General features: G+C 51.6%; 2 protein-coding genes across 5 annotated transcripts in view; one reads left to right on the plus strand and one right to left on the minus strand.

Moving 5' to 3' along the window:
- ADORA1 (adenosine A1 receptor) overlaps window positions 1-23,271 on the plus strand; it is a 75,639-nt gene that overhangs the window by 50,797 nt on the left and 1,571 nt on the right. The gene's annotated exons all lie outside the window — the stretch shown is intronic.
- Window positions 17,372-23,271, minus strand: part of MYBPH (myosin binding protein H) — a 48,453-nt gene continuing 42,553 nt past the window's right edge. Inside the window, exon 9 of one of the 2 annotated variants that reach the window (XM_075122115.1) lies at window positions 17,372-17,869. In XM_075122115.1, the coding sequence (XP_074978216.1) occupies window positions 17,772-17,869 (98 nt within the window). In that variant the 3' untranslated portion in view covers window positions 17,372-17,771. The remainder of the gene's footprint in view (window positions 17,870-23,271) is intronic. The other variant, XM_048826736.2, reaches the window with a different exon arrangement.

Below are 23,271 nucleotides of genomic sequence, written 5' to 3' on the forward strand. Positions count from 1 at the left end.
CTCTTCGCTTTTCTCTCCCTTAGTTTTTGTTTCCCAGGGAGGGCAGGGAGTGAGCTGTGGAACAAGAGCCACAATTCCCTCCGCTAACAGAACTGGGGCATGCTGCACCCAGCGCCGGTTTCTTTGTAGCTGGCTGGCACTTTTGATTATTTTAATGAAAATCTTTATGCAAATAGGAGCAGGAGAAGGAGGTGGAAAATTCCCACAGCCCGTGAATCCGTGCTCATTGACATGCCTTGCATTCACCGGTTTGAGAAGCCTCCCTGGCTGCTGCTGCTGTCTATTCTTAGTATAACCAAAGCCATCTTCCCCAACCGCATCTCCTGCTGTCAGGCGAAGTTGACTTCCTAGCTGTAAACTGCAAGGTCCAGACAGACGTGTGCTCAGCTACCAAGGGAAGGAGCCTGGTGTGAGACCCTGACTGGAACAGAAAGATACACAGGGCAAATATGTAGCTTGCCTGCACAGTAATGCCACTGTCAGTCTGGAGCAAATGGTTCACCTGACCCCGCTGCTGTCTAAGGTACTCAGCTGTCATTTTGTCCAAGCACCTCACAGTCTTCAATGGATTGACCCTCACCACACCGGCATGAGGCCAGGCAGTGCTATTATCCCTGACTGACACATGGCAGCTGAGCTTTAGGGAGGCTAAGTGACGTGCCCAGGGTCACACAGGAAGTCTGGCAGAGCAGGGACTTAAACACAGGTCTTCCAAATCTTAGGCTAGTGCTCTTGCCACTGGGCAATCTGGCCTGACTACTGGAGACCTCATCTTATCCGTGATCGAGCAGAAAGAGGAAAGTTCTGAGAAGGGCAGCAAAACTTACTAGTGAATGTGACAGGAGGAGAGATGAAAGAAAGAGAGCGTTTAGTGTGGGTGGAATTCTCTCCATGCAGAGGGCCAGCAAAAGCCCCCCGCAACGCCCTTCACTAATGCGCAGGCCTTGGCTCAGGGGTGAATTTCACCCGTGTGACTCCAAATCTTGTACAAAGAGAGCCTTTCTTTGGCATTACCAGAGCAGATACGGGCTGTTTTGGCAACGGATTGTGATGGTGGGTTGAGTGGGAGCTTTGAAGTCATCCTGGGTAAATGAGTGTAGCAGCTACAGAGGTGGTGAAGGAAAAGTGTCCTGCAGGGCTCCCAGCTGGATGCAGCTTCGGTGAGGATTCTCACTGTTGTTTGCATTCTTCTTTGGCGCCTGCGCTGGGGAGAGAATATTTGCCCGCGTCAACATCTGCTTTTCCTTCAAGGAGAAACTGTGACTATTTTGTGGGCTGAGCGTTTAAACCAGGAAGATGCTAGTGAGTCACGTAAGACGAATTCTTGTGGTTTGATTCATCTTGATCTGTTGGGTGATCTGGAGCAAAACCTTCCCTAGGCAGAATAGTCCATTGTACCTACCCCTATTGACCCAGCCCTTGCCCTGCCCTGGTGTGACTCACCACCCAAAGCACAGGGCAGAGGAGAAGCGCCTTGTGTCTAAGGCTGCCATGGACCAGAGTGAATGGGGCTTCGAGGGCACTCTTGCCATGCCAGCCCTGCTTCACCAGCCTGAGGAATGTCCTTGTCTGGCCCACATATGGGGGGCTATCACAGTTCTAGTGCTCAGAGACTGGGCATGATGGGCCAGTCCCCATATCCTTTCCCCATGCTGGTTACCTGTGCAGACCCAATCTGCCCCGATGACAGCTCTCTCTGAGCGGATGCCTCGCTGCCAGAGAGCAGTGCCATAGTGAGACGGAGGAGAGCTGTCCTGGCTCTGTGGAGACTCACCTGTGTCCCTGGAAGTCCCAGCCCTGCCCTGTGCGCTCTCCAGAGCGGACACTTCAGAACCATTTGGGCACTGGTTTTATTTCCGTGGTGTTCGTTTTCTGCTCCGATACCAGCCTGACCGGTGCTGGAGGATCTGCCCGAGGACTTGCTCGCTGCCTTCGGTTTGGATCAACATTGCCAGTGAATGAGTGGCAGCGTTCAGAGGCAGGTGCCTAGCTGTGCCAGGGGCCGTCGCCTGCTTTCCTCTCTCCTCGGCGTGGTGGCAGCCTTGGGAGTGCTTCCACAGCAGGAGGGGTTGAGAATCGGCAGCCCTATTGTCTCCCACGGCGCCTCTTCTCCGTCACTATCTGGACACCTCCGTGGCCCTCCCTCTCTTCCTGCTGCTTCTCCCCACATGTTCCCTTCCCACTGTCCAGAAGCAGCAGTGGGAGGAGCAGCCCTAGCAGGCTTAGGACTGGTCTACACGGGGAAATGCCCTGGCATTACTCTTGCAGGATAACTAGACAGCTATGGTTATACTTGTATTGCTCCCCCTGGGGTCACTCTTATTCTATAGCTGTATTATTATACCCATGTAGTAATGCTGTGCCATTTCTACCTGTAGACCAGCCCTGCTTCAGGTCTTCTTCTGCTTGCAGCCCTGGCAGCCCTGTGAGCATCACAGGGAAACGTGTGCGACAGCAGCTACATCTCGGAGGAAATCCTTCCCCTGTAGGTCTAGTCCATCCATTGTTCCTTTTGCAGGCCGCAGTGCGTTCATTCAATCGCCCATTGCTCTCACCTTGGGGCCTAAGATTCTGCTCTCCATTATCCAGAGCAATTCCCTTACAGTCAGTGGGTTTACACTGGGATAACTCAGAGCACCTGGTCTCACCCCTGGTGTCTAGTATTTCCTGGGCACAGAACTACATTTCCCTTTATTATACAACTGGTTGCTGAAAGTGAGTGGTTGGATTGGCTGATGAGATATGCCCGTGTCATTATCTACCAGCTAATCATTACGTGAGAGATAAGGAGCTCCTATATATTAAGCTATGTCATATTGGCATGACTATTATGATCTGGCTAGCAAAGCCATGTTATTGTGTAATGTGGGTGGCTGATTAGAATGTCCTCTATCAATGTAGGGATTTGACTTTATAGGGAAATAGCAACAGCAAGGCCACACAACCAGTTTAGATAAGGGCACCCCAGCACACACTTGAAAGATAGTGTATCAAGGAACCTGTATCTTATCTTCAACAAGCTGCATGCTGGGAGCTTGGAGATCAAAAGGGCACCCCAGGGCTAAAACTGTTATCAGGACTAGAAAGGGGTCAGGGTCAGCTGCTGGCTCGGGAGACAGGTGGACACAGAGGAAGACACTGCAGCAGGAGCGTGTGGGTCTGATCAGTAGTACGTTGCGCGAAGAAGGCTGTTTGGTCCCTGCTAGCCACTGGCACTGCTCCGGGAGAAGGGAACGCAACAGCCCAGGTCAGCCCCGGGGAGGTAATTCGTGTTAGGACCAGGGGACTGCCACCCCAGCCAGTCTGAGAGTGGAAGAATCGTGAGTTCACCCGGAGGCACCTCAGAATGAAGGTGCTCTTGGTGAGAGCAGGCGGGGTCGGCGGGGGAGGTCACCCAGGAACTGTGACAGGAATGTTCAGGTTGGAGTTTACCAGACTCCGCACCAGTGTTAAACCTAGAAAATGCAGCCGTACCATTCGCAAACATTCACAATCATGAGTCGCCCTCCCAAAAAATGGTAAAATTGACGTATAAGTCATGAGATTATAAAAATAATAAGGGTTGGGTTCTTGTTCTTCATTTTCTGGGCCCTGAATCATTAGGAGTCACATTTTCCAGCTCTTCTCCACAACCAGGGGGGCTGGGAACTTTCTTTCTTTCTTTCTTAAAGGAAAGCTGAGATTCTTCTCTAATCGCGTGAAGCCAGGAGATGAGGCTTCAAGAAAAGTGCAGTGTATCACGGGACTCGTGATAAATCCGTGAGAGCTGGCAACACTGGGATGTTTCTAGTCCCAGATCCTGGTGTCAGGTGGTGGTAATAGAATGTCAGTTTTCGGTTTAAAAATGATGTTTTTAGCCTTCATGGCTGTGACGAAAAGCTTGCCTTGAGTGAGATCATAGGAGAGCCACCTTCCCCAATTCATCCTTAGTACAGATTTTAAAGAAAACATCCCATCTCCGGATTTAATCTAGGAAGGGTGGCTGATCATCGCTATATTGGTCTGTAGTCTCAAAAGTGTAAGTAAAATGTGCTATTCTTTACCAAAACAGCAGATGTTCAGTTATGAGGATGGAAATGGCTTCTATAAACGTCTCGATATTTTCTTTTGTCTTGTAATGCACAAGGGCTTGGTTAGAAAAATCAGTGTAGCCAATTGCTAGTCTCATGATATTTGGTGTTTTACTTAAAGCTCCAGCTCCTGGGGTCATGTTATTATGTGAGAACCTCAGCTTTCATTTTAAAGAAATCACGTTTCTAACCCTTGTGGTTGCAGAGAATTGCTTGCAAATGTGACTGGGATGGGACCCAAAGTCTCAGAAAACAAACAAACAAAAACCCCAGCTTTTATTTTTCACTGTCTTAAGCTTTTAAGCCAATTGCATTGTTTCATGGCTCAGCTATTAGCTGTGAATGCTCCGGGTTGGCAATATCATGAAATTGTCCCTTGCCAAGATCTCGTGGTCTCGGGGCAGAAGAAGCCAGTGCAGCACCCTGAAACTCCAGGGAACAAATGCTGCAGCGTGGAGTGCTCTGACCCAGGCAGGCATTCACTAATGGGCAGGCTCAGCAGAGAGGCCAAGACTAAAAGGGGCCATTAAGACTGAGCTATCTCTGAGGAGTCCCCCAGATCAGGGTTGATGCCTGCTAGCAGGGCCATAGGTGTGGGTAGCTTCCACTACAGCTGCCCTGTAGATAAATGGATAATGTATAACACCAGGGATATCAATCCAAGACCTTTCACCTGCCTTAAATCCGTGACACAGTGTTGTAAGACTAAAGTTTATGGTCAGATGCAAACATGCAGTGTATGCATCTATGCAAATTAGATCACTAAAATATTTGCATAGAACAATCACATGGCAGTGACACTGTGTCCCTAGCTGTTTCCCCAGAGGTCTCTTTGGAAGCCATGCGGAGACATCTGCCCAAGTCTGGACAGAGCCTGACATGACAGATCAAACCCGTGGGTTTAGGGACCTCCCGCTGATGCCAAGCCAGCAGCTGGCTTTGGTAGAAGGGGCCCCTGCTGCCTCCTAGCATGGTTTTGCTTGAGTGGATGGGTTCAACAAAAGCTCTTGGAGCCAGGGACCGTCATTTTGGTGTGTGTTGTACAGCTCCTATCACCCCAGAGTCCCGGTCCATAACGGCGGCTCTTTGGAGCGGTTGGACTAAAACAAGATAATTAGTACTACTAATAATAATCGTGTTGATTGCCAACAGGCTGTTTGAAAAGCACACGGCACTTTCCTGACACCAGCCGTACGTTTCTGGCCTTCGGGGTTTCCCACCGTCCATGTGGTTAAATAAAAACATTATATCTCGGAGATAATGTCCCCATTCTGTTGGGAACAGCATCTCACAGCACCCGAGTGCTGCGGGTCGGCAACAGGAAGCCCAGCCCTCATGAGGTATCATTGCTTGTATCTTGAGAGTTTATTTTAAACCCATTGGGAACAGAGTGAATGCTACAAATCAAAGAGGGTCAGTCAGTGGGTAAAATATTCACAGAGGATGAGGATCAACTTTGTGTACATTAAATCACTGTTTTTACTGCTTGGCTGAAGGACACTTCATGAAATATGTGAGAATGTGAACACACCACACACTCATCACTGATGAGTTCCATTTCTTTGCCTTCTTTGGACAACATCCATTACATCCTGTGCAATGCCGTGTGGTATGAAGGACGCAGAAGGGGTATGAGGTCGCCATGCATGCCACACATCTTACATAGCGATCCCACCTACTCCTTACTTCCCGCAATCCAGCAGTTATTTCCTAAAGGCCTCGCTAATTTGCAGCACTTCTTCTTTATTCTCTGTTTTCGCTGGTTGGTTCCATTCAGTTGTCATAGGGAGTAGGAAGTTGCCTGTCGTGCTAATGTTACTTTGCTGTTTTATTGGATGAGGGCAGGGGATCTGTAGATTCCTGGAAGTCTGTGGCTTGCTTCCGGAGGGTGGAATGTGGACCTTTCTTCATAAATTCCTCGATTAAAGCCAAAAGAGTCCATCAGATCGTCTAGTTTGACTTCCTATATATAGGGACCTGCCAAATTCATGGTCCATTTTGGTCAATTTCACAGTCATAGTATTTTTAAAAGAGCAAATTTCATGATTTCAGCTATTTAAATCTGAAATTTCATGTTATTGTAATTGTAGGGGTCCTGACCCAAAAAGGACTTGGGGGGCGGGGGTTGCAAGGTTATTGTACGGGGGGTTGTGGGACTGCTTCCCTAATACTTCTGCACAGCTGCTGGTGGTGGGGCTGCCATCGGAGCTGGGCGGCCGGAGCGCGGCGGCTGCTGGCCGGGAGCCCAGCTCTGAAGGCAGAGCCGCCACTGCCAGCAGCTGTGCAGACGTAAGGACGGCCTGGTCTGGTATCGCCACCCTTACTTCTGCGCGGCCGCCTGCAGAGCTGTCAGCAGCCACCGTTCTCCAGCCGCCCAGCTCTGAAGATGGCAGTGCAGAAGTAAGAGTGGTAATACTGCGACTCCCCCGCCTCCTCAAATAACCTTGTGATCCCCCCCCCCCCGCAACTCCCTTTTGGGTCAGGACCCCCAATTTGAGAAACGCTGGCCTCCCCTGTGAAATCTAGATGGTAGAGGGTAAAAGCCCACAAAGGACCAGATTTCACGGTCCGGGATGCGTTTTTCAAGGCTGTGAATTTGATAGGGCCCTACATATATAACACCGGCCATAGAATTCCACCCAGTTACTTCCCTACATTGAGCCTTATATCAACTCTCAATTAACACGCCCCAATCAGGGTATCGCTGTGACAATTTCTAAGGTCCTGAGGAACAGCAATGTACAAAGGGAGGGCTCTTCAGTTTAGCAGACAAAAGGTATAACAAGTTCCAATGGCTGGACAGGTTTAGACAAGAAATAAGATGCAGTTTTTAAACTAAGGATAATTAACCATTGGAACAACTTGCCAAGGGCTGAGGTGGATTTGCCATCGCTGGAAAATTTTAAATCAAGACTGGGTGTTTTTCTAGAAGATCTGCTCTAGTTCCAACAGGAATTAACTCAGGGCAGGTCTCTGGCCTGTGCTATGCAGGAGGTCAGGCTAGATGATCACACTGGTCCCTTCTGGCATTGGAATCTATGAAGGTTCTGGGCTAAGTGTGTCTTCTACGTAATACGCGTTAGAGCTGGCCTGAGCCTACAGTCACAGTGCTTGTGAATGCCTGTTCAGCGTCCAAACAGGTGTGAAGTCTAACTATGCCAGTATTCCTTGTTAGTTCCTATTTGTTGACATCTGAGCTTTTGTTTGCATAGAGTGGTCCCCGATCTGTATTCGCTACTCATTCATTGTCCTAGCGGATCAAACAACTCCAGTTAACCAATCAGGGAGCAGTGTCAACTCTGTATGAGTCCGGTGACTCTGTACACAGGGAGGCCAGGCGTTGTAAAACACCCTCCAGATATCTAGTTGGGCACCTTTCTACCACACAAGTGTCTGCACCCCCAGTCACAGTGTGGAGAGGAAACCAGGCCAAGCCAGGCCATGGCTGTGGCTACTCTGGACTGGCCAGTTAAACCTGGGCCCTGTCACGCTGCAAGTGGAGTGTGCCCAACTGACAACATGACCTGGCCCCAGAATTTTTTCCCAGACAGTTCTGACCCATTTCTCCCCAGTCCCTGCATTGGGGCTGTGTTGGTGGAACTGGAGTCAGAGGGCTCGTGTTCCCTGGAGGGCCTGTTACTGGGGGAGTGGGGACACCAGATGCACAGGGAACCGGGTGAGTTCGACTGGAAGCAGCTCAGCTACACAGACAAAACAGTGCACAGGGTTTCATACAGTCCCACTGGTTCAGTTTCACCTGCGGGCAGCCTTGCTCTTTGCAAATGACACACTCTGTGCTGTGATAACACTGGGAGCCGCGTTCTCATCCCCTTCATCTTCAAGCCTTAGGCAAATTGATGGAGCGAGTGTAGAACAAAGTGAATTCATGCTGATGGTTCCCTGTTTGTTGTCGCTCTCATTTATCTGTCGGGGGAGATCTGTTGGCCTCGAATGATGGGATTCACCTCGATTTGCTTGACCTTGCTCTGCTTGGTCTGGCTTTGAATCAATGCCGTATATCTGTGCGGGCAGCAATGCAAAGACAGCCAAGAGAACTTTCTAAGGTCCGCAGCAAGATCTTCTTTGGCAACAGGCCTGTACCATGGGCCAGAGTCCCTGCGTTGGTCCCTGTCTCTCTCCGAGCCCAGAGCTGGGCAGGTGTGGGTGTGTAAGGAACAAGGAGAAGGCCTGGCAGGTTCCTCTCCATCCAGGCTATGAGGGCAGTGTGTATGTCCTAATTCCTAGGGCTTCCCACTCTGAGCCGTACAGGGGATGGGGAAATAGGCTTTCTGTATTAAGGACCCTAATACATGGTTCAGTGCTGACTTGAAAGCCTCTGCCTAGAGACTGAAGGTCCTAGAGCAGGTCCAGCTGAGCCTCCCTGGGCAGCTGAGCCTGGGACAACCCTGCCCTGAGCCATATGTCATTGACATCCGTGCAAACGGAATATGAAGTGCACCCAAATCAGAACAGAAAGGTTTGCACCAGTGTGGACATGTCTATACTAGGTAGCCTCACACACGTTCCCAGAACACTGGACATTACTTCCGGAAGCAGCGTGGGCCGGCCCTCGCCGGCGTGACCTCTCATGCACAGGGCGTGCGAGATCATGCCCCCAAAAGGGATGCCATTTTGAGGAGTGTACTGCCTCACACCTGCTGGCGTGACTCGCACACACAGTGCGTGTGACAACATGCTGCCGGAGCGGGGCACCATCTTTAAGAGCGCACTGCCCAGCCCCCAGCAGCATGACCTCACACACGATGCTTTCCAGGTCATGCCAGAGGAGAAAGAGTGGCACGCTGTTAAAAATGGTGTCTCCCGTCTAACCCTGGACAAAAGCACTTCTGGTTTTGTCCCAGTACCAGACGGGGGAGAAACTACGTCTCCAGCTCGAAGTGTAAACATACCCTGTAAATGACACACAAGGTGCAAAGCTGGTGAAAAATCAGACCCCTGAAGCCTGAAAGCTGGAGCAGTTTGGGCATGTATCTTAAATATTGTAGGAATGGCTTCTTGTATGGAATATGAGTTCGGAAGTATCCTGTTTTCCTGGATTTTGTGCAAATTTTGGTAGAACACTGGACTATTGGGTATAATGGGACATACAGAGCAATCAACACCAAAAAACTCCTGACCTGGTCCCCCTGTGCTGCCTTTGGTGCAGGACCCAACTCCAGTAGGCTTGCTCTGAGCATGACTGCTGGCTTGGGCCCCACAAGCGAGATAGGTGGGGAACACATAGTTTGAGAATCAGGCCAGGACTACACACAGACATTGTACCAGTGTGTGACTTTTTATCAATATAGTGGCACTGTTACAACCCCTAGTGTTGGCAAGTGTAAATGTGATCGTCCTGTACGGGAATCCTCTACACTGGTGTCAGTTCTTTTATACCCAGATAACTTCATCCGCCCCAGGGAAGCTGTCCAGCTTTTACTGTACAGGTGTAGTTAAAGGGATATAACTTCTATGTGTAGGCAAGATGCTTTTGAAAATGTTATCCATTATACCATCCAATTTACCCTCACTGGGCGCTTTCTGCAAAACTATCATTTTCTTGCTCATCTTATGTTGCCTGCTCTCACTACAGTAGGGACAGATTCACGTACCGATTTATTCTTCAGCTGACTTGGCCCATCTGCCTTCAATTGCTCTATAAATTCTCTCCCTCTCACCCCTGCCTTTTCCTCCTCCCCTGGGCATAGTCATTTTCATACAGGTGTCCTGTCATTCTCCTGCTTTAATTGTCAGGCCTAAGCATTTTGCATTTTGCTTTCTCCGGACCCAGCTTCTCCCTCTCACTTTGGCAAGGCTGGAAGCACAGAACCGTCACATTTCTGCTGATTTTTTATTTTTTGCCATCGTTTGTTGTTTATCCAACATTTAGTGCTTTTCCAACAATGATGCTAGTCAGATCGGACTCCACTCATCGATACACTAAGAAAACACACAATCTGCGAGATGACAAGCGGAAAGGGCACGGTGGACAGGAAAAGTAAGGACTGGTCAATTTCTGCAACCTAGATTGTTTTTTCCCCCCTTGTATTCCTCTTCATCACTGTCGCTAGGACATTTCCACCAAAACTGGCCATCAGTGACTTCTGGGGCTCCTGAGCACTGCTGCCCGCAAAGCTACCAGTAAAGATCAGAGTGTCTTTGTTAATATAACACGCTGTACTCCTGGCCCTGGACACGCACCAAACTTGGATTGGCTTTGCTAGAATCGGTTTTTAAACAATTTATTTAAACCAGAGTAAACCCAGCGTGGACACACAAAATCCTGGTTTCCAGTGGCCTTCAATTAGTTCAGCTTGTGTCTGTAAAGCCAGTGCGGCATCAGTGGGCAGTGCAGAACTAGGAAGCAGGATGGTGTCCAGGTTTACACTGCAGTTAAAGGTGTGATAGCAGCAATGTGCAGTTGGTGGCTTGTGTACAGAGGGCAGGCTGCTATCGATTTGCTGTGCTCGCGATTCATATTTAGTAGCAACCACAGGGCATTCTTCTCCACTGACCGCCCCTGCATGGGTAGATGTACTCGAGCTAGCTTTAATCTGGCTAGTTTGTAGGAGCAGGGAAGCTATGCCAGCCTGGACTAGCCACTTGAGCACATGCCCAGAGATCCTGAAAGACAGCAGCACTGCTCCCTTGTGCGTAGACAGGGCCCGAGAGCTTTTCTCTGTGGGGATCTCAAAGAGCCTTGCACACTCTGTGCAGCAGAGATGGAGTTAAGGTAAGAGAAACCGGGTGAGCCCTTTCCCCCTCGACTGCTCTGGCTTACATCAGGGAGCAAGATAGGCACTGGACAGCCCACAAATCAAGGAGCTGCAAAGGGACTGAAAGCCACCTTTGCTGCAGCCCCCCTGAGCTGCTGGGGTGCTGGCCAGGGTCAGGGCCTGTGATTTCAGGTTGCTTTTGTTAATGTTCAAACGCCTGAATAAAGCGCTGAAAGGATAGCTTTTGTGTTTAAGATTAAACAGCCAGGAGCCCCTCCATCGCCAACAGAGTGGGGATGGTCAGGCTGACCCTCCTGGCGCCGCTACGGCCTTGTCTATGCTAGTAAGTTGCACTGTGTTAACTCTCGTGGTATAGTTAAAGTAGTACCACCGCCCACCCCCACATCCTCTTGTGGGCTCACGTATAAAGAAGCTTTATACTGGTATAGCAGTTCTGCAGGGGAAGGGCACGTGTACTAGGATAAGGCCCTGGTGTAACTGCGTCCACAGTGGACTTGGTCCTGGCATGACAAGTCTGGTCAATAAAATCACACGCTAACTGACAGCGTTCTCCCCGCTGCCCTTTCGAGTGTAAGCCAGGCCTAAGGTACAAAAAAGGCAGGAGAAGAAACATTGTACGTGCGTGTGCAGGGTCCTTTCCTAGCCGCATCACCCACCGCGATGAAACAAACAAGGGCTCAGACCCAAGTGGCATTTGAGTGACTTGCCCACGGTCACGCAAGTCGTCTGAGGCTGACATAGAAGCCTGCTGGGCCAACTCCTGGCCAGGTGCTTTAACCACCAGTCGCCCTTTCCCAGCGCTCTCAGGCATGGCGGAGTTCCAGGCACGACAGTATCTGGAATGGCCCTCTTTGTTCATAGCCCTTCAGACCGGCTATTTGGAGCTGCTGGGAATGGGTCAAATTCAGAGGCAAATGTTTTGCTTTGGAGCAGAGAAGCAGTGGCAGCCAGGGGGCTCCTGCACACGGGTGCATTGGGTGGACCCTGGATAGCACCGAAGGTTCCTGGCAGGTGAAGGCTGACGGGAGACTTTCTGTGGAGAAGAGCAGGTTCCGTGACCGGCTAACCCCATCGCTTTTCTATCACAGGTTGCACCGGGAGGTCAGTGCACATTACTGGCCCAACACAAAGACTCCCGTTACCTTCAACGGGCTTTGGATCAGGCCTTGGAAAAAAAGGCACTGTGGCATTTACACAAAAGAAACGACACCTCTAATTGTATCTGTGGATGTTTCTGCTTTCCCCGTGCCGCTGACCTGACTGCCTGGGAGCTATCCACTTAGTTGTGTTGCTCCCACTGCCAGTCACACCACTGAGCCCTGCTCACCACCCTGGATCTTGTGAATCATAGAATATCAGGTTTGGAAGGGACCTCAGGAGATCATCTAGTCCAACCCCCTGCTCAAAAGCAGGACCCATCCCCAATTAAATCATCCCAGCCAGGGCTTTGTCAAGCCTGACCTTAAAAACTTCTAAGGAAGGAGATTCCACCACCTCCCTAGGCAACGCATTCCAGTGTTTCACCACCCTCCTAGTGAAAAAGTTTTTCCTAATATCCAACCTAAACCTCCCCCACTGCAACTTGAGACCATTACTCCTTGTCCTGTCCTCTTCCACCACTGAGAATAGTCTAGAACCATCCTCTCTGGAACTACCTCTCAGGTAGTTGAAAGCAGCTATCAAATCCCCCCTCATTCTTCTCTTCCGCAGACTAAACAATCCCAGTTCCCTCAGCCTCTCCTCATAAATCATGTGTTCCAGACCCCGAATCATTTTTGTTGCCCTTCGCTGGACTCTCTCAAATTTATCCACATCCTTCTTGTAGTGTGGGGCCCAAAACTGGACACAGTACTCCAGATGAGGCCTCACCAATGTCGAATAGAGGGGGACGATCACGTCCCTCGATCTGCTCGCTATGCCCCTACTTATACATCCCAAAATGCCATTGGCCTTCTTGGCAACAAGGGCACACTGCTGACTCATATCCAGCTTCTCGTCCACTGTCACCCCTAGGTCCTTTTCCGCAGAACTGCTGCCTAGCCATTCGGTCCCTAGTCTGTAGCTGTGCATTGGGTTCTTCCGTCCTAAGTGCAGGACCCTGCACTTATCCTTATTAAACCTCATCAGATTTCTTTTGGCCCAATCCTCCAATTTGTCTAGGTCCCTCTGTATCCTATCCCTGCCCTCCAGCGTATCTACCACTCCTCCCAGTTTAGTATCATCCGCAAATTTGCTGAGAGTGCAATCCACACCATCCTCCAGATCATTTATGAAGATATTGAACAAAACCGGCCCCAGGACCGACCCCTGGGGCACTCCACTTGACACCAGCTGCCAACTAGACATGGAGCCATTGATCACTACCCATTGAGCCCGACAATCTAGCCAACTTTCTACCCACCTTATAGTGCATTCATCCAGCCCATACTTCTTTAACTTGCTGACAAGAATACTGTGGGAGACCGTGTCAAAAACTTTGCTAAAGTCAAGATACAATACATCCACTGCTTTCCCTTCATCCACAGAACCAGTAATCTCATCATAGAAGGCGATTAGATTAGTCAGGCATGACCTTCCCTTGGTGAATCCATGCTGACTGTTCCTGATCACTTTCCTCTCATGTAAGTGCTTCAGTGTGGACGAGTGTGGATGGACATCCCATGCCTACGGCCAGGAGGAGGCCACCCGCCAGAGCAACAGGTGCTGTCTCAATACCATCCCCTGACCTGAAGCCTGGCAGAGATCCAGGATATTGGCAGTTAGCACTGCAGACTGTTTGCTGGATTTTCAACAAGCTTTCTTAGAAGAGGGAGCCTAGACCCGGGTAGTTTGCAAAGTCTAAGGTGAGGTTTCTGCATGCTGTAGCATAGGTGGTAGATTCCACTCATGGGAGATGTTGACGGTTCTTTAGAGGCAGGGTCCCAGCTGTTCTTTGTTCTCCATACCACGCAGACACGCCTGGGGTCAGCATCACAGCTTGTGGCCTGGGTTGGCATCAGTACATCCAGGACTCATTGCGTGAGCGGCATGAATGCTTCGGAGGAGGGTGCTGTGCATCTGGTCTTGCTCTCGGTGGCCCATGCAGTCCCCGATGTAACAGATCTTCTCTACAAAGTGAGAAGACAGCGGGAGGTGCTGGACTCTGTGGCTGAGTTTATGCAGAGTTCTGTGGGTTGTGTTTTTGCAGCCTGTCTGATGGAGAAGTTGGAACTCTTCCCACCCGTCTTGGCAATGGTGTTGGTTCAGAGAAGACTCTCTGTACCGGACTGTCTTGTCCATCAGTCAAGTTTGAGTTCTTTTCTTTCCTATGTTGTCTGCCATAGGTCTGTAAGGGTGACTCCCTGGTTATAGAGCTCCTTCTGTGTCCGATCTGCAGGGGCTGGGAGTCTGTTACAGTCCCACCTGGTGAGGTAGCCTCTGGAGCTCAAGTTGTAGCAGCTCGTGCTTTTAGCTCTGGCAGTCCCCGGCTGCTAGCCGTGATGAGCGTTCTCATGTAGGGGTTTCAGCCGGGATCTGAATGGTTACTGCTCTCAGACATTTGAAATGAACGACCTGGACCCAGAGGAAGTATTGAACTCTCTGGTGGTGTGTGCTGTGTACTCCTCTGCGCCTGACCCAGAGGGTGCGAGTCTGTTACAGCTCTAAGCTAGAGAGCTGGCTCATCAGCTGTGAAGATCCCTGAGTCGATCCCTGGGTCTGGCCAAGATGGCAGCCATCACACGAGCTCTCTAGAGCAGGGGCTGTGGTTTCTGGAGTTACAGAGTTTAAGGCCAGAAGGAACCAGCAGATCATCCAGCATGCCCTCCCGTGCATCACAGGACACCAACCCCACCCAGCACCCACACACTAAACCACACAACTGAAATGAGACCGAAGTCTTACAGCCCACAGGAGACTAGACTATTGTGGGCCACAGGCAGAGGACAGGAGGGTCTGAGGTGCACCAGTGCCCGAAGCCCCCGCAATGGTAGAGAGTAGGGTTGCCAACTTTCTAATCACACAAAACCGAACACCTTTGCCCTGCTCCCTCCCTGCCCCTTCTCCGAGGCCCCGCCTCCACTCACTCCATCCCGCTTCCCTCCGTTGCTTGCTCTCCCCCACCTTCACTCACTTTCACTGGGCTGGGGCAGGGGGTGAGAGAGACCCATATAATCCTGGCAAGATAGGGTTGCCAGGCATCCGGTTTTTGACTAGAAGTCCAGTCGGCGGCGCAGTGGGGCTAAGGCAGGCTCCCTGCCCGGTTCCACACGGCTCCCGGAAGTGGCCGGCATGTCCCTGCGGCCTCTTGGCACAGGGGCAATCAGGGAAGCTCTATGCACTGCCCCTGCCCTGAGTGCTGGCTCCGCAGCTCCCATTGGCCAGGAACCATGGCCAATGGGAGCTGCGGGGACGCCGCCTGCGGGTATGGGCAGTGCGCACTTAACAGAGCCACCTGCCTGTCCCTGCACCGCCGACCGGGAGCCACCTGAGGTAAGTGCCGCCCAGCCAGAGCCTGCACCCCCTCCCACACTCCAAGCCCACCTGAGCTCCCACCCCCACCCAAACTTCCTCCCAGAGCCCGTACCCCAACCTCCTGCCCCAGCCCTGAGCCCCCTCCCAGAGCCCGCACCCCAACCTCCTGCCCCAGCCCTAAGCCCCCTCGCAGAGCCCGTACCCCAACCTCCTGCCCCAGCCCTGAGCCCACTCCCAGAGCCCGCACCCCAACCTCCTGCCCCAGCCCTAAGCCCCCTCACAGAGCCCGTACCCCAACCTCCTGTCCCAGCCCTGAGCCCCCTCCCAGAGCCCGCACCCCAACCTCCTGCCCCAGCCCTGAGCCCCCTCCCAGAGCCCGCACCCCAACCCCCTGCCTCAGCCCTGAGCCCCCTCGCAGAGCCCGCACCCCAACCTCCTGCCCCAGCCCTGAGCCCCCTCACAGAGCCCGCACCCCAACCTCCTGCCCCAGCCCTGAGCCCCCTCACAGAGCCCGCACCCCAACCTCCTGCCCCAGCCCTAAGCCCCCTCCCAGAGCCCGCACCCCAACCCCCTGCCTCAGCCCTGAGCCCCCTCGCAGAGCCACACCCCCTCCTACACCCCAACCACCTGCCTCACCCCTGACCCCCCTCCTGCACCCCAAACCCCTCATCCCCGGCCCCACTCCAGAGCTTGAACCCCCAGCCGGAGCCCTCACCCCATCCCACATCCCAACCCCCTGCTCCAGCCTGGAGCCCCCTCCTGCATGCTGACCCCCTCGTTTCTGGCCCCACCCCAGAGCCTGCATCCCCAGCTGGAGCCCTCACTCCCTCCTGCACCCCAACCCCCTGCCCCAGCCCAGTGAAAGTGAGTGAAGGTGGGGGAGAGCGAGCAACAGAGGGAAGCGGGATGGAGTGAGTGGAGGCGGGGCCTCGGAGAAGGGGCAGGGAGGGAGCAGGGCAAAGGTGTTCGGTTTTGTGTGATTAGAAATTTGGCAACCCTAGCTGTGGAGGAAGGCAAAATACCCCAGGGTCCTGGCCAATCTGACCGGGGGGCGGGGAGGGGTGGGGATTTCTTGCCAACGCCACATACGGCGGTTAGTTAGACCCGGAGCATGTGAGCAAAAAACAGCCAGCCAAGCACCTCAGAGAGCGACCGCTCAGTGCCACCACAGAGCCCTGGCACGCCTGGTCCTACGTCCCATCTCCAGCTGGGGCCATCCCGGATGCTTCAGAGGAAAGAGATTGAAAAAACCGAAACCAGAACACATTGTGGGGGGGGGGCGGGGGGGGACATCGCTTTCTGACCCCGGCAAGTGGCTGGTTGAAACCTTGAAGCATGAGCTTGTAGGAACATGAGACACAGCCCTGGGCACGGGGCTCACTTCCAGCGTATGTGGCCTGCACTCAGTAACCTTTTTGGGGGGCTGCCACCATAGAAATAAAGAACAGTGATAAATTAACAACTTTCCATTATGACTCCCTCTGGTGATAAGTGATTATTTTCAGTCAGTGAGCAAGCAGCTGGGAATAAGTACCCAGCTTCAGCCTCAGTTTATCTTTTTTACAACGTGTCCTTTAAACACTTCCTGGAGAAACAGCTGTTCTTTACAATTCTTCATAGCACTCATTGTCCATGTCTCTGTACAGCGGCCTTCAGGAGTCTGCAAGATCTGAAGCAAAGATAGACAAGGGAAAAAGGAACAGAAACCTAAACTACCAGAGATCAAAGCTTTTTTGTCAGGGGGATTTCCATGAGATCAGCAGCCATTCTGGCTTTTATTTCTGTGTAATCATAACTCAGATAAGCTGCATTTCAGTTGTACTTTCTCTTCCCCATGCACTTTGTCCAGCTTCATGTGATTAGCTGATCCCTGTCTTCATTAGAGAACTTTTCACTGATTTATTTTCCTGGGGATCTTACTGGAATAAGATGTACCATTGTAAGAATTACTTTATTTGAGTCCAGCGCACCTGCTTGGGCTACTTGGAAAATTATAGCTATTTTCTACACACAAAAAATCCAAAGAAACCAAGAACATTTGTTTCGTGTGAAAATTTTCTCCAAAATTTTTAATTTTTTGTCAAAACAAAAGGGAAACATTTCATTTTGATTTGAATCTGAATGAATAATTGGGAGGGGCAGTTTTGAGGGTATTTCCCCCCCATCTCTCCCTCCCCCTCCTTTTTCCACTGGAAAAGGAGGGGGAGGGGCCCAAAATCTGAAAATATTTTGTTTCAAATTAAACCCAAATGAAATTGAAAAATTTCAGATGACCCGGCCGTTTTCTGTAAAAACGTTTGTTTTTGCTGCTCGAAAAACATTTTTTGTAAAAAGAAAAAACCCTTTTGGATGAAAATTACATGTCTTCCGGTGCCATTTGTGGTTTGCCCTGCAGAATGGAATCATTATAGATAATACATGAGTACAAATTTCTCTAATGTGAACAGGGCCACACTCAGCCACCAACTCCGACTTACAATAATAAGAGGCTGCTGCTGGAAATGGAATCAGGCTAAGCTTTAAAGCAGACGTTTTGAAAAAATACTGTAATTGTAACCTGAGTGTTGTACTGTTCAGTGTGAATCTTCGCTGTCATGGTGATAGGTGGAGCTGAAAACCAAGAGAGAAGAAAAATCCATTAGCACAATGATGAGATACTGAAGGGGGATGTAATAAAAGTGTAAATTCATAGAGTTGGAGGCCAGAAGGGACCATTACATCAGCTAGTCTTGCTTCCTGCATAACACAGGCCATTAAATTTCACCCAGTTATCTCTGCATTGAGTCCAATAACGTGTGTCTAGCTAAAGTCTCTCTTCTAGAAAGGCTCCAGTCTGGATCTGAAGACATCAAGAGATGGAGAATCTGCCACTTCCCTGGGGAGTTTGTTCCAAGGGTCAATCATCCTCACAATTAAACATTTGGCCCTGATTTCTAATTTGAATCAGTCTGGTTTTATCTCCCAGCCATCTCTCCTTGTTCTGCCTTTCTCCACTTCTAACCATGAGGCATAACAATAATGAATGTATTTGCTATTAATGTGATTTTTTTGAGCACCTGAACAAGTGCTGGGTACCACATAAACCCACAGTCCTGCCCTGAGGAAGACTAATTTCAGCATGACATAAATGAAGGTAAAAACAGTCCTGGAGATGGATGGAGGACAGAGGAGGATGAGGGTCCATTCACACCCCGATGGTCCCTCACTTCTCATGGGCTCCGTGGCTGGAGTTGAGTGTTGGGTGGGATTTCAGTGAGGTGAGGGAGTGGCGTGGAGATGGAAGAAGCATGAGGAAGAAGACGAAAGGGGTACCCAGGGGGCATTGGCAGAGCAGAGAGGGCTTGAGGGGATGACATAAAAGGGGATGACATCTATGTAGCGGTCAGAGTTTTATGCTGCTGCCCATCACCATAGGATCTGGGCACCTTTCCATGTAAAATAGCCAAGTCCCTAGTGGACTTTCTGGAATCTCTGAAGCTTCTCTGTTTTCAGGGTCAATCCTTGGGGTAGGATGTTTGGTTTTGATTTGGTTAGGTGTTATTAATTCCACTATTTAACTTTGTTTATTTATCCGGATAAGTCAGGGGTTCAGTAGAAGGGGGTACCTGGGTGGGGTGTGTTGTTCTTATGGTGCAAAAAACCTGTACTGCCCCCAATCTCACATATTAGTGTCTCCCAAGTGACCGCACACTAGTGCTGTTCTAAGCCCTTCTCGCAGTGTCGCTGACTCCTCCTGCCTCTTCTTGCATGCTCTTCGGGAGGCATGCTCACCATTATCCGTGCTGTAACGTGTCATTCTCGGGCACAAAGCAATAATGGTAACAAAGGGCAGGGAAGTGTGTACAAACACCTACGCACAGGCATGTGCATGCCTACGCACGTGTGCACACAGACACAGAAACATGTACATTCTGATCCCACCTCTGACATAGACCACGGCTGACAGTTTTGTATTCCCACCCAATAAGCACTGGACATGGCTGTGGAGAGGAGCTGTCTGAGGGTCCCTGAGCCAGGGGTCTGTTCTCCCCCAGTGCAATTTAGGAAGGGGGGGTGCTATATGGCTTGTGAAACCATAGAGTACTGGGAACTGAATTGTGTGCGAGTACAGAGACAGAGGAGCAGGCAGGATGGCGGGTGACATGCAGATGCGTGGCCGTTACAAATGCCCGAGACGGATTGGACGGGTTATGTGGAGAGCTGATGGGGGCTTTAGGGCAGGATGTATGTGGGGTGGGGGGGGGTTGAAGGTAGGATTCTGGGAGGGTTGGATGGGGGTAATGATGGGACAATGGGTACACTCTGTGTGTGTGGTCAGGGGAGATGGTGTGCAAGGACTATAAGAGCCCTGTGTGAGTGTGGGGGGTGCAGGCAGGAGAAGGTGTATGGTCGGGCGTCTCCCTGGGGCATAGGTGGTATATGTGGTGAGGTCTTTGTGTTGGTGGGGGTGGAGAGGCCGTGTGTGATCTATGTGTGTCACCAGGTAGGGAGGGCGCTGAGGGTGTCGCCCATGGGATGTGGGATGTGGAGGGGGTTGGTGTAGCAAGCTGGGCATGATGTGGCTGGGCCGTGTGGGGAAGAGGGGCAGGGCGGGCACTGGGAGGGTGTAGTGGAGTACAGGGGGGACCATGGGGCTGTGGTGGGTGTTATTTGCATTACCATAGCCCATAGGAACGCCCTGTCATGGCCCCATCCCCGTTGTGCCAGGCGCTGTTTAAACACACAACAAAACAAAAGCCCCCGTCACAAGGAGCTTCCAGTCTAAGTAGAAGACAAGACACCAGGTGGATACAAACATACTGGGGAGCACAAGGAATGGGGTTTGGTGGCGTTGGGGTGAGAAGGGGTGGGTGTCTGTGCGTGCAGCCAGGGTGCGTGCTGTGCACACCATTACACGGGGGAGTCTAAGGGGGTGGAGGCCCATCACTTCTGGGCAGCGCTGGCTTGCACACACCCTGGAGCTTGGCAGGGTGATTATCATTTCCAGCAAGCTGAAGTGCCCTGGTGCAGGGTGGGGAAGGCAGGTTTCCTGTGGCCCCCCCAACACCCTCCCTCTTCTGGGACACCATGCCTGCCAGATGGCCACTGGTTAGTGGAAAGAGGGTGTGACACAGCCAGAGCTCCCTTCTGCAGACATGCTCTCTGCTGGGATTCAAATGCACAAGCTGTAAATATCTAGGATCTCAACAGGAGAGGGCAGAGATGCTGTCTGAGCAGCTCGAGCCCAGAAAGGGCTCTTCACCAGGGGCCTCTGGGCACTGGAGACAGATTCCTCAGACCGAGACAGCACCAATCCCTGCTGTAAAATGCAGTACGCGGAGGCGATCGATGCATTGCGCCCTCTGCCCACCCCACCCCCTGGCTCTCCGCACTGGCCCGGCTCCCCAACTACCTCCAGCCCCCCAACGCCCACAGCAGATTCAAGCAGCCCCATTCTCTGAGCTATGAGATACAGCCCCTCCCCACCATTCCCTCCCCGCAAAGTGACGCTGCTCTGAGGGGCCTGCACCAGGGACTGGTACGGAGCCTGCTCTGCTCCCACTCAACTCACCGGGAGCCTGCGCACCCCACGTCCAGCAAATCCACTAACACTCAGAAATGGGAGCTGCAGCCCGTTGGACCGGGGGTTCCCGGTGGCTCGCTCCTAGCTCTGCGGGGGCCGGAGAAAATAGGCTGCCGATGGGCATGGCTTTAGGTAAGTCTTTGTGAGTGGGGTTGAAACCGCTCAGTTATCATTCCCCTTTCCCCTGAGCTTGGCACCACTGGACTCAGGGTGGCGAAGGCACTGGCCTTCACAGGCGGAGGGGTACAAGAAATATTGTACTGCCCAATGGTGGTATTTAAACATCAGTAAAATATGTGGCATATACAGGGCATGTCCCACCCCGCTCCCCCTGAGGGGCTCTCCCTCCCAGCCCCCTCTCTATCCCAGCTTTGCTGCCCCTCCAGTCCACTGCCTTTCCAGGGGCTCCCCATCCTCCAGAGTTCTCTCTAGCCCTGGAGGTTCCTGCCTCCCATCGCTCCGCGTGAGGCATATCCCCCTTTTCCCTGCTCTGTCCAAATTCACAGGACCACCCCGAGTAGAGAGCGATGCCGCCTAAGCTCCCCTGTGCTTGCCACCAGCCAGCCCTTCCTTGCCTCCTCTACTCCCGGTGCCCCTGCCTCGCCGTTCATGCCACATGGCGCCTTTCTCCTGAGTCACCCGCTGCTGCCCAGAGTCTGCTCCCTTTCTGGAGTATAAATCACCGACTCAGAACACGGGCTCTGCTTGCAAAGGGAAGAGCGAGCAATTCTCAGGCCAGCCGTCCTTCCCGTGGGAGCCAGCCTGCCCCTCCGGTTGATGGGAATCATTTCCCAGACGAGAGGTGGTTAGCAGGGGAAATAAAGGGGGACTGACTGCAGCAAACCCTTCTCCGATGGTAGATACACCAGAACACGCTTATGGTTACTGAATAATTTATGCTCAGTGCTCTAATGAGCTTAGCAGCCTTTCCTTCCGCACCTCCCCTCCTTACGCTGCTCTGGGGGGCCATGACACACTCCAGTGGGCTCACTCCACCCTCTGACATCCTGCGTATTAGGACAGCAAAAGCCCAGACAGCTGTCATTCAAGGTGACCTGCAATGGGTTTGAGCCCTTACTTTGCTTACTCATGTATAAAACCCCATGAAGTGATTCATAGATTCATAGATATTTAGGTCAGAAGGGACCATTATGATCATCTAGTCTGATCTCCTGCACAACACAGGCCACAGAATTTCACGCACCACTCCTACAGAAAAACCTCACACCTATATCTGTGCTATTGAAGTCCTCAAATCGTAGTTTAAAGACTTCAAGGAGCAGAGAATCCTCCAGCAAGTGACCCGTGCCCCATGCTACAGAGGAAGGCGAAAAACCTCCAGGGCCTTTTCCAATCTGCCCTGGAGGAAAATTCCTTCCCGACCCCAAATATGGCGATCAGCTAAACCCTGAGCATATGGGGGTGGTACCGTTTCTTTCTGTTTGGTTTTTGCATCAGAGCTACTGAGCTTGTCTCCCCATTTTTTCTTGGGAGACTCGCTGGAGACCTGGCAGGGTTATAATACCACCAGCACCACAGAAGTGAACCCTGAGCAATAGGTGAGGGAGGGAGGTTTAGTCTGACTGCTACGTTCCAATTTGTTGGTGTTCACACCTATCTAATTGAAATGCCCAACAAACAGTTGGTAGAAAGGCGTTCCTGGTTAAAGTTTCAACACCTCCATCCCTTCAGTTAAGCGTTAATAAAACTTTTGCTCCTCACCTCTACACCCTCCCTAGAGATTTTTTGCAAAAGCAAGGAAGGCAAGACCTGCTGTTCTGATGGTAAAACTTTTGTTGGGGGGTGTGAAATAAAACCTTCCAGGCTTTACTGATTGGTCTTGACGATATTTTTCAAAGGGGAACAACCCCAGAATGTTTGCCTGTGGCAGGTGGGTGCGTTGGAAGGTTGAGCAGTACAGAGCACCACCTAAGACTAGACAATGCTCTGTCTCTCCTGCCCCTCAGCCCAGGGCTCAGAGAAGGTAGGCCTGGTCCTCAGGAACTGACACATTAGGAAATGAAAAAGTTCTTGTCCAGAAGCTTCTCTTACTGGCAGCGGTGGAGCAGGGAATCGATTTCTCCTCCAGCCACCAGCTGGTACGGGAGGAACCTTTTTGCTGATTGCTGCCTCTGTGTCAGGACTCTTTTCTGTGGGGCTTCCCAGGCCACTCCACTCCAGCTGAATACAGCCGTACGGAGCTGGAGAGCGCCCTTGGGCAGAGCCCCAGAAAGCCAGAAAGTCATTCTGCTGGGACACCCTGACTTTGCCATGTCAGCGTCCCCCGCTATTTATGCCACACGGCGATGCAAAATAACATCAGGCCGTCGTGCTGTGGTGACAGTCCTGGCCCTTTAAAATCCCTCCTGACCGACAGGAAGGGGATAACTTTGTCACAGGATCTCAAGGCCCGGCCCTGCACCTTGTGTGTCATTTGCACGTGTGCAAA

The sequence above is a fragment of the Caretta caretta genome, chromosome 21 (assembly GCF_965140235.1).
Source record: "Caretta caretta isolate rCarCar2 chromosome 21, rCarCar1.hap1, whole genome shotgun sequence".
NCBI classification, from domain to species: Eukaryota; Metazoa; Chordata; order Testudines; family Cheloniidae; genus Caretta; species Caretta caretta.